A 12,227-nucleotide genomic window follows, 5' to 3' on the forward strand; every position below is an offset into this window, starting at 1 on the left:
CTGGGAAGTTTGTGTGCATTGGGAATCATATTTTTTCAAATAAAGCCAAGGTAACACTCATTTTACATAAAGCACACAGTGAAAATGACATGATTATGACAGTGGGCAAATGCATAAAGCGCAGCATAATTTAAAATCACGAGTTTAAAGTTTGTCGATCGCGCGTCTCAGTGAAGCTGAACTCTCCTCCTGTCCACATTCCATTCACACGGACCGACCGTCAAGCAGAGAGAACATGCGATCATGCAGGACACAAATGCACACTTCACAAGATCTCACAACTGGATCCGACTAAGTTTGCAAGGTTTTTAATCACAGCTATTTTATGCAGGCTGTGTGCATTTTACTGTGAACTGACTATTTTGAAACTTATATGGTAGTTAAATAGCCCCTAGACCTCAGTTATCGTGAAAAAAGCCAGGAAATTTCAGTTTTGACAATATGGGGCCTTTAACGACAACAGCGAACAAGAGGGAGAATGTGAGCACTGTGTGCTCAGGCGCTGCCGTTCTCAGCGCCGTCAAAATAAAAGTCCCGCCTCAAACGCATCGGCCAAACAGGAAAACTTATCGGCCGATGCCGATATTTAAAAAATGCCAAATATCGGCCGATATATCGGTCGACCACTACTCTTATTGGTAGAGGTGGGAGTGTTCAGAAGAATATGCTGAATAAGCCAACTAAAGATCTCAGCCCTATGCACACTTAAAACCTTATTTTTTCTTCTGCCATGCTGGTGAGTGCTCAACACAACTACTTGCAGATTACAAGGTCGCCTTTGTGTTGATTTGCACATACGTACATAGAAACAGAGAAAAATATAGACGTGACAGTGTTTGGGGAGACTTCCTGTAGCAGACCAGTCATCATGTGAAACCATCATGAGTCTTATAGTGCGTGCTTGACTTCACTGAGACCTCTGACCTTAGATACACAAGGAGGATCAAAATACAGCTAGATTTGCATGAAGGAAATTTCTTGAAGAAAATAGCAGTGTTTACAAGGCAGCAAAGACTATACCTAAAATTTACAAGTCCAGTCATAATTCAAATGACTGTGAGAAGAAACACTAATGATGATTCATTAGCATTTTATTTTTTAGCTCAGCCATCACAGGATAGTGGCATATGTCAATGTGTGTGATTTGCAAACCTTATAACCAAAGATACTGTAGATTAGACACATAATATACTGTATCTACAAATTAATGTTTGAATTGAGCATGTAAACTGAATCAATTTATATGAATTGAAAAATTTTCAAACTTAATCTGAGGTCACATTTATAACTTTTTTTGCCAATTTTCATGGGCAAAATACAGTCATTTCAATATGAATCCATGTATTAGTGCATTAGTGTGAGGGTGAAAGACTTCATGGGTTCAAATTTGTCATTTATTTGTGGATTCGCCATGTTGACGAACAGAAAGCTGCTTTGTTTGAAGGTGAATTCTGTGCAAAATGTTCTTCATACATCACTGCACGACTAACAGTGGACCTTATTGGCCAACGTTTTGCCGGAATTTCGGAGGTTTAGAACAAATCCTAAGCAGAATGTTTGAAGTATATCAACACTTTTGTTAAAAAGCAAGCTCCTTTGTGGAAAGTACATGGCTGCTAACATCTTAATAAACCATTATAGTCCTTAAATCATTTCGTTCTATTCAAATGTGGAACAAAATAGTCCCATGGTTGATGATGCATTTGTGTTGTGAGCAGTGTTTGCTCTCGGGGGGACTCTGGGGTCATTTAATTTGTATTCTCCTGTACATGTTGAAAGGTGGGCCTTTTGTATTACATTTCCTGAGTGCACTGAGTAATGATGAGCGAGGACCCAGACGTATCAAGCTCCCTAGGTGACCATTTTCACTTATACGTGAGACACCTTCACTCCTTCTCATCTGATATAATCTGCTCAGGATGAGATATTAACGCCAGTTCCCTGTGAGGACTTCATGATGTTCCCAACAGTGGTCTTTTGATGGCCAGATATTTTACAGCTCAGCTTAAGATGATCTGCAAAACAGACTTCAGCCACAAATGTTATGAGCCACTAACGCTGTTAGGACAATTACTAATACAAAACCAGCAACACCCTAACACAATCCTGAGCACCCTAGCAACAATATAGGAACATGCTGACAAATTCTTAATGGACAAGCACAACTCCTGAATCAGAAAATGCATAATTCCTCTTAGGGCAACAGATGCTTGTCTGGTGATTTTTGTTATTTTGTAACACAAAATAATGTACCATCTCTTAGAGGACTGACATCATTCTGAATAAGATGAAAATAAATCTTCAGTCAACATGAAACCACCTGTTCACAACAAGAATGAAAACTATAACAGTAACTGTAATGATAACTATATTTACATCCACACCAACATACTATAACACTATGCCTATTCTAAGCTCACTGCTAGTTGTTCTCAGTGTGTAGATTTTGATTGGCTGTCAAAGTTTTTGCTGTTCATAAGGCGGAAAAAATCACTCTAAAAGTGATTTTTGTGATATTGCTCTTCTGTATCTTTATCTAAAAATAAATGAGTAAATAAAACTTTTGAAATAAAATAAAATAAAATGTAAAAAATGGGTTTTATTTCAGCTAACTTCCAAGGCAACGTTTCATATTTTTTGTGTAGTTTCTAAAATAACTAAAACTAAAAATGAATGAAATAAAAAGTAACAGACCTAATAAAAAAAAAAAAAAAAAATGACATAAAAACACAACAAATTACAATTAAACAAACAAACAAAAATAAATAAATAACTTTAAAATTTAAAATCAAAGTGAAAAAGGAAAATATATAAAAAATTAATACAAAATGTTAACAAAAACTAGAATATATATCAATGATATTAAAATAATACTGGCTACTGATTTTGTCATGGTAATTATATAAGACAAACTATTATATTTATAAAAAAAAAGTATTATATTTAATATTTATTTTATTTTTGTTATTATTATTATTATTATTTTTTATTTTTATGTATTTTTTAATAATTTTAATGTGTCATCTTGAGTTCAGGACCATCTGTGACATTTTACATTCCGGTTGTGTAAAAGAATCACAAAGTGAGTCTGAATCCGCAATTAATAACTTCAGGTTCTATGCCAGTCCAAATCCTGTACAATTCATAGCTCACGCAAAAATTATGACTCTATATCTTGACAGCACACATCCTCATTCACTTTCATTATATGTAACAGTGCAGCCATGCAGGATATTCATCAACAATTCACTTTTAGTGTTTTCCAAGGAAGAAAAAAATATCCTACTGGTCTGGAATGATGTGAGGATGAGCAAGTGATCCTTTCTAGACGAACTTGCTTTAAAATTGGTCCCTGAAGGCATTTTCCAGTTTGTAAAAATAGAATTGGCACAGACTTACCACTCAAATTTAGAAGAAAAGTATTAGATTCTGCTGATGTCTCGAATGTCTAAATCAGTGCTTCTCAAAGTCCGGACTCTGATCCGGATCCGGACCCGCCTCCATTTCGTATTTCAAGAGCACTAATTATATTTCCTACGTTGATAAACGCATGTTAAACTTATAAATTATTTGTTTAGTTTTTTTATGTCTTTTTGGAGATGGTCCGAAATGAAAGCAAAGGCGAGACACTGAAACTTTTCCTTCATGACATTTGTTGTCATGACATCCAGTGAGCGTATGACGTTTGACATTTGACATAATCAGGCGACATTTCACGCTAATATGAGTATTATTATTATTATTTTTTTTTCAATTTTTGTTATCACTTAGATTAAGGCCATTTGACTTCTAGCAGTGTCCAGTGTTTTTTTGGCGGCCCGTCACAATATCAAAACTGACCGCCACAAATTTCAAAATTAAAATGCAGCGCGGGTGTTTTTATATGTATGTATCTTTAAAAAGAACCGACCGTCTTCAGAAAAGCTTCGATGTCATTTTCATTTCGTCTTTCCTGTAATATGCCTGATAAAGTAGCGCGTGTGAGTGCAGCGCTTATTTGATTACAGCCGTTACCGGGGAAACGGCTATATCTCCCACTCCAAAAGCGCCTCCTGCTGGCAGATAATGAATTTGCATTTGCACGTCTGTGGAAAACACTGGTGTCTGTCAACAAACATAAACAAAAAGCATGCTTCAGAACTGTTTTGAGAAGGTGCTTAAGTTTTGAGCCATGTAGTATTACTATGAATTAGGCTTACTACTGCTACTACTATTACTATCTTGTGCCCTGCAGTAATCATTTACTCAAACTCTTTTATGAGATAAAGGGGGGACAAAAAGAAAATCGGCCAAAAAAATCAGCATCATATATCAGCCATCGACTGCCCTGATTTCTAAATATCTGCATCGGCCAGAGAAAAAATCTTGTCGGTCGCTCGTAAGTTCATTGTTTTGCCACTTTTGCACTTGTTATTGATGTATTTTGAATGAAAAGGGCACTTTATTTAAAAAAAAAAAAAAAAAATGCTTATTTGTTATGCATGTTATGTATGTTTATTAAAAACAAGTTTTGTAATAACCAATTGTTCCAGTCCGGACCTTTGACACTGATGAAAATTTAATGTAGGCTTTGAGAACCCCTGGTCTAGATGATAAATGTCAACATTTCAATGGCGACCCAGGCTCATCAGTCAACAAGTCAGCACAGAATCCTACAGGGGATCGTCACAGTACACATCTGGAGCTTTCAAAGACCCACACCTGAATCAAACAGAGGAACGGCTTGGGATGAAAAAACGAGAAGGCTGGAGGGTTGCCAAATCTCCCGTATTCATGCCATGCACTGAACAGCTCATTCACGCATAAACAAACGCATTTTTCTCGTTTAAATATAGTGACACGAAATTAATCTTGGGAACGTGAAAGTCCAAGCAAACATTTGCTCTAGAGATCATTAATTTTTTCTCATTGTAAACAATCAGAAAGAGGGAGGTATGCCAGCGAGGATTGTGGGAGCTGAGAATGAAAAAGACTATTTGAATTATTTATGGAGCAAGAGTGATGTTTATAAGAGGGAGCTGAAATGTTCATGGAACGTTTAAGAGTTTAAAGAGAGAAGATCATGCCTGTCAAATGAAAAAAAAAGGCCTTGAGCTATAGATCACAGACAGTTACAGTATGCAACACATTTTCCTTCATTTAATTAAATGTGTGACACAGAGGAATCAGACCCATTGATCTGATCTTACTCTCCATCAGAAAACAAAAGCACAGCATTTAATAAACTCTCTCTCTGAGGCAGAAAATGACTGTGCATGCTTGGTTCGCAGGCCTCTAATAGCGCTGTAATCCTCCTCTGTTTGATAGGTAGCAGGTTCCCAAACGCCTCTGCCTCTCTTTTGGTCCTGTCCCAACCTGCAGCCATGGCAGGTCCACTTGAGCAAGGCAGGATGAGGAATTCTCAGCATTCCACAGAGTCAGAGGACTGGAAGAACCAATCAAAGAGCTGAACACAACACCACCAGCTCCTGCACAGGAAGAGAAGATAAAGCACTCCATGCTGAACGAGCTGTTTAAAGAGGTTGTAAGAAGACTATAGTATATTTGTTTTGTGCTCTGAAAGGCTGCCATCTCTGCAAAGGGATCAAGTCGGGATATGAATAGTTCACTCTAGCAGGCTTAAAATTGGCTTGACATTAAATTTGACCCTTTTTACATTTACATTTACATTTAGTCATTTAGCAGACGCTTTTATCCAAAGCGACTTACAAATGAGGACAATAAAAGCAGTCAAAACTAACAAAAGAGCAACAATATATAAGTGCAAATGACAAGTCTCGGTTAGCCTAACGCAGTACACGTAGCAAGGTGTTTATATATATATATGATATATTTTACCCCTTAAAGCATATTCTTGGTCTTATTGTGCATGATTCATTGGTGCACTTTATTCCAAAGATAAAGTGTTTGTCTGTGATTTAATTGAAGAATAATACATTTCTCTGACTTCCTGTAATCTCTTTTCTCCAGCACCTGTTAGAGGTGACTTCTCATCATCCAAACAATCTAAATGAATAAAATACAACAGATTATGAAAACAAAATGATTTGCAAACAGATTTTCCTTTTCATTTTAAGTTCTCGTTTAATCCCATTTCCTTATATTTTGTCACAATTATGATACGAAGATGATTCTCCGTAACTCAGAAGGATCAGAGAAGTGGAACCAGTGATATTTTAGTATAATTGATACGTTTTTATTATTTTTTTTATTTTTTTAAATGCCTAATTTTTTTTACAATTTAAAAAAAAATAAAATGTATTTTTAGTATTAGTGTATTTTTTATTTGTAATGTTTTTTTTAGTTTTAGCTAATGATAATACATTAATAATTATATGTTTTGGTCAATATTTAAATTATATATTTTTATATTTTCACTTTATTTTTAGTTCAAGTTTTAATTATTTTGTTGTGTTTTTGTCATTTTATTAGTTTTTTTTTTTTTTAAACGTCTATATAATTTTTATTCATTTTATTTTCATTATTTTAGTACAATATTTTAGGGCTTAAGACAAATGAAAAATGGTTTTTTTTGCAATTAACAAAAATGTTTTTTAAGGTTTTAAGTTTAGTTAACAGTAATAAGTTAATAATTATATGTTTTTGTAATTTTATTTGATTTTAGTTTTTTTTTTTAAATGTCTATATAGTTTTTATTACATTTTTTTGTTTGACTTATTTTAGTACTTTAAGTAAAACTAAAGAAAAATGAGTAATGTTAATGCTTTTTTCCAAATAACATTTTGTTATAGTATTAGTTTTAGTTAATTAAACTGCATGTTATTCCCTAAAAAACTATCAAGGTTCATCCTTCACCTCCCTTGTCTCTTTCAAACTTACACGTCTTCATTTCACACACTAAAGCAGTGTTAATGCATGTTGTAAATGGGCAATCGCTTGCACTTCTGCATTATTTAAAAGTTCACACTCCTCATGCTCAACTCAACAAGATCTAATTCTTGTCTCTGAGGTGAGACAGTGTAGACATTTGGGTTTGGTGGACAAATGCAGAAAAGCAGTGAAAACATACAGCAGAAATGTATTTCTCTCTTTTCACTGAAAACGCTTCAGTTTGAGCCAGCACATTCCATCTCTCAGGATATGCGGAGGGAAGAGAGGGGTCTGCGCAGTGTCCTGCTTAGACAAACATGGCCAACAGTAAAGAGAGATTTGATTAGATCTCTCTCATAAGATGCATCAATAAAATGCCCCCATGCAGCCCAACTTCAGTTCAGCTCTAAAGCACCTCAGTAACACACAACTGAGAAGAATCAACCACAAAGAAAATATTTTTTTTTCTTCCCAAAGATGAAATACTGATGTCAGGAAAAGGTTTTAAATGTATATTTCTCATCAAAATCTCATATTTAGATATAGTCTTTTCATTACAATCTTTTTATAATAACTTCATTTTCCTCCATAAGCACATTTTCCCCCAAATTTGAATTACTGTACTGCAAAAAAATAAGTAAATTAATAAATTAATAAACCTCATACTCTTCACTATAGCACAGTAATGAAAATCATCCTGTCTGGGCACAATAAAAAATGAAAAATAAAATAATAAATAAAAATAATAAAATAAAATCTATCTATCTATCTATCTATCTATCTATCTATCTATCTATGTGTGTATAATTATTTAACTACATTTAATATTATTATTTATAATAATATTTAATATGTATAATATTTCATCAAATATTATTATATAATTAAATCTATCTATCTATCTATCTATCTATCTATCTATCTATGTGTGTATAATTATTTAACTACATTTAATATTATTATTTATAATAATATTTAATATGTATAATATTTCATCAAATATTATTATATAATTAAAGTATGTTATATAGTGACATACATGAAGTCAGAATTTAGAAACTTAATTGTAACTTTATTAATTTTAATAATTTTAAAGAAACTTTATAATAAAATCAAAAGCAGCATAATATAAATCAATTACTTAAACAAGTAATTAAAAACAAATACTACCAGTGTAACATCTTTATCATTGTAATGTGTATATATAAAATTGTATACATACATACATGTACTGTACATATACATACATACTGTTTGTATTTATTTTTTTTATTTTTTTTACAGGTCCACTACTCTGACTTTATTAGCTGGTCTTTCACAAACTGGCTTGTACAGTTTTACAGCATATAAAGCATCTTACAGGGTGTTTTTAAGTGGCAGATTGTTAAAGTGAGCACAGCTGGGTCTTCTTTAACCGTGCATCTGCCCATCTAGCCATCCTAGACACAGATCCTAAATGCCATTTCTGTACCAGTGTCCCCATCCGCCTGTGAGCGAAGGACACACTCCCCGTGACCGTGTGGCCCCTCTCATGTTTCAGTGCCTGGACAATATCACGCTCCCCAGAGGGCACAGCATCCATCCAGTCCTTAACAGTAACACTGGGTTAAGTGACAAATTTATAACCGCCTGATGAAGCAGAGAGGTGAAGTGATTTAGGTGATTACTTTCAAAGCAGTGTCATCGACTAAAACATGCGCCAAGGAGATTCCTCGGTTCTTTGATGTGCCTTCAGGGCCTGTCGATGAAACTAGACGATAGGCTCTTGATTAGCAGGAAATCACAAATAAGGAAAGAGCAATTTGGGGGAACTCCCTACCATCCCACAACAGAGGCATAGCTGACAGCTTCACAAAATACATCAGCGACAATCATATACAGCATATTCAATCCATCTTCTCACTAGTGCTGACCCATATTTGTGCTGCTAATTCTGGTGCTACATGCTTTGATATATAGCAGCGCGCCATTGCTGAGAGTTTTCCTTTTGAAAGCATGCAGCCACCGAGAGGGTAATAGGTTTATCAGGAGCATAAACAGTCTGCAGGCAACAGGTTATACAGGATATGAGGGCATGACAAAGCTCTGTCGTACAAAACCTGCATATCTTTGAAGATATATACTTTAAAGCAAGAACATACTTCAGTGCACTTCTGATAACAGACATTATCTTATAACAGATACAGTATAAAAGCCTAAAGAAAGGATTATGTTTATATGCGATTGTTTCCTGTCTTTGAAATGAAAGCACAGCCCACATTCAGCTATAAATCCATGTCCTGAGGTGTAATTTTCTTTGGCATAGCCAGCGGTAAAAGTATACAGGTTCATCTGAACCTATGTCTCATTTCTCATAATAGGGAGAAAGATAATGCAATGATCTCAAAGTTGCAGTATTCTACTGTCCTGTCTTTGGCTACACGGTTTAAACACAGTCCTATTGTTTTGACTGTTCTTGGCATCTGTTGGCGTGTTAACACCCATCCTATTTCACCGGAGTTGTATTCAAATTACCTCAGAGGGTAACTAGAAGACTGTAGGAATAGTAAACCGATATAATGGTGCCATTTATAGTCATGTTAAAGTATAGCTAGAACTGTACTTAAATTAAAAGTAAACTAGTGCTGTCAAACGATTAATCGCGATTAATCGCATCCAAAATAAAAGTTTTTGTTCACATAATATATGTGTGTGTACTGTGTATATTTATTATGTACATATAAAAGCACACACATACAGTATATATTTTGAAAATATGTATGTATTCCTAGAGTATATATTTATATTCATATAATTTACATTATAGGCTACATAAATATATTTAATATATAAACATTACATATTTTTCTTAAATATATACATGCATGTGTTTGTATTTATATATACATAATAAATATACACAGTACACACACATATATTATGTGAACAAAAACTTTTATTTTGGATGCGATTAATCGCGATTAATCGTTTGACACCACTAAAGTAAACATAACAGATCAAAAACATATTGTGATGGTTCAGTGATGGCATCAGATGTGACATATACTGTAGCATAATGCTGAATGAATATCATATTTATGAAAAACATGACATTGCCCAAAATTTGTTTATTTTACCAAGGCGGTATAAGCTTGGTGGTAGGTAGCCTATTTTGTTAGTGTTTATAGCATATTTACTTCAAGAGAACTTCAGGTAGGCTATAATATAAAGCAGAACAACTCGGATGGTAATAAAAATACAAACAAAAACTGTAGACGAGTAGCTAAATTATGGCGTCTGCGCAGTTTGTGAAAGTTAAAGACTCACAACGAACAGGTTGCCTTTCGGCGGTAGCGCTGAGATTCGTTTGAACCATTTGGTTCATTTTAGTGAACCGATACACTGAACAATCAATACTGATGCTTTTAAAGTTTGCAGGGCTGATAACAGCTGGTTCGTGGCTGGTCCAAGATGGTCTACCAGCTTGCACTAGCTAATGACAAGCTAGAACCTAACAATCATGCAGATACCAATAGTTTCCAGTAGCCTATTATGAATGATAATATTTAGTAGCCTACTCTAGAGATTTTAGAATATTGTTATGTTAGATTTACTCTTGAATCATTCTTTATAATGTAGTGACTAGCAGTGTTGGGGGTAACGCATTACAAGTAACGCGAGTTACGTAATCAGATACGCTACAAACGCTTCTCAAATCAGTTGAATCATTCAACAGAATCGGTTCAATAGCCTAAATGATTCGCGAATTGGACATCACTTCAGCGCTGCAGGTGCGAAAGAGAGGTTGTTTTAGTTTATTTGGATGCTCAAAACTAGATATTAATTCATATGAATGAATCCATCCACGGAGCATAAATATCTAAAGGTTTGTGACGTTGAATATGCGATCGTCATTTGTATTCCTCGTTCTAGCCTGTGTTAGACTAGCGCAGAAAGAACGAAAAGAAACAAAAAGAGCAACTTTCGATATATGTAATATCATTCTGGTACTTACAAGTTCGTCTTTGTCTTTTCGGTCTGTTTGTGCAATGCAACAGAAAATCCAAATAAGCTGCCCTCGGTTTTTCCTTCTTTGATAACCGGGAACTGCACGTCAATGTTAAATCCAGTGTTCGTTTGAATTGCGCAAATCAAGAATACGCACAAGTGCAGAGACTTTCCAGCCATGATTAATATTCCCCTCTCTCTCCCTCTCTCTGCCACTTGTACAAGCAAAGCCAATGAGATTGAATTGATCAATCACACGCCATAGGAAAGCGTCTTACACTCTCTGGCACTGAGCTGTAAGGTGTTTCTTACTGTTCTCGGTTCCCCGCTTCCACACACCCGCAGCGAATTCCAACCTGCCGCTGTCCGCCACACTTCACCAGCCCTCAGCCCTGCTTCCCCAAATAGAGGACTAGATATGTCCCACAAGTCTGATAAGAGAGAGAGAGAGCCCTTAAATGCAGTAGTGCGCGCTCTCTCTCTCTCTCTCTCTCTCTCACTCACACACACACAGACACACAGTTACACACAAGCCTTCACTTGTTGCTGTGCTGCACATTAGATTTAATTTGTCAAGGTTTTGTTATTCAAATTGTAACGTGGTGTGCATGGGTGAATCCTGAGAAAACATGTCCAGGTCACATTTCACAACCAAATCTACAGGAAAACAAACATTAATGATTAAGTTACCCTTTTAGTGTCCTTTAGTAATAATATGAGAATTTTTACAATAAAATCAGTATAAAGTCAGTACAACAAATGCTATCATGATGCATAAACACGTTTGAATTTAAATATGTATAGAAATTTAATTATTTTTGACATTACAATAATAAAGAAGTAATTATTTTTCTGAATTGGGTGAAAATGCGCTTAAAGGGATAGTTCACCCAAAAATGAAAATTAACCCATTATTTACTTTCTCAAGCCATCCTAGGCGTATTTGACTTCTTTTTTTCAGATGAATCCAATCGGAGTTATATTAAAAATTGACTTTGATCTTCCAAGCTGTTTAATGGCGGTCATGGAGTGGGCTTGCGGCAACCACATGTGACGACCCCGGGCTGGACTCCACTTCGTCCACGGTGAAAGCCGATCCGGCGATCGACAGCGCGAAGTTGCGAAGACCAGCACGGATCAGCTCCAGGCATGACGAAGCGGATATCATCCTGTTTTGGAAGGCCAACCAAAGTAGTTTCGCTTTCACAACGAATCACACAGTGCCTTCATGACATGGCGGCGGCAGCAACAATACTACAGCGAGAATCAAAGTTAAGCCTTGTTTTTTTGCGTGAACGTTTGGGTGGCGCTATGCAAATCTTCCCACATCGTGACGTAGACATGTGGGGGCGTGTTAGAACGAGACGTTTTAGGTAGGCGTGGTTGACTCTTAACTTTTATAAAGAATA

The 12,227-nt window shown here is 35.4% G+C and overlaps 1 protein-coding gene across 1 annotated transcript in view; it reads right to left on the bottom strand.

Moving 5' to 3' along the window:
* The window catches only part of LOC107653925 (integrin alpha-3-like), a 60,352-nt gene extending 49,061 nt beyond the window's left edge, over positions 1–11,291 (bottom strand). Inside the window, exon 1 of the mRNA XM_016440786.1 lies at positions 10,826–11,291. Within this exon, the coding sequence (XP_016296272.1) occupies positions 10,826–10,998 (173 nt within the window). The 5' untranslated portion in view covers positions 10,999–11,291. The remainder of the gene's footprint in view (positions 1–10,825) is intronic.
* Positions 11,292–12,227: the final 936 nt, after the last annotated feature.

This window comes from Sinocyclocheilus anshuiensis, unplaced genomic scaffold (assembly GCF_001515605.1).
Source record: "Sinocyclocheilus anshuiensis isolate Anshui unplaced genomic scaffold, SAMN03320099.WGS_v1.1 scaffold454, whole genome shotgun sequence".
NCBI classification, from domain to species: Eukaryota; Metazoa; Chordata; class Actinopteri; order Cypriniformes; family Cyprinidae; genus Sinocyclocheilus; species Sinocyclocheilus anshuiensis.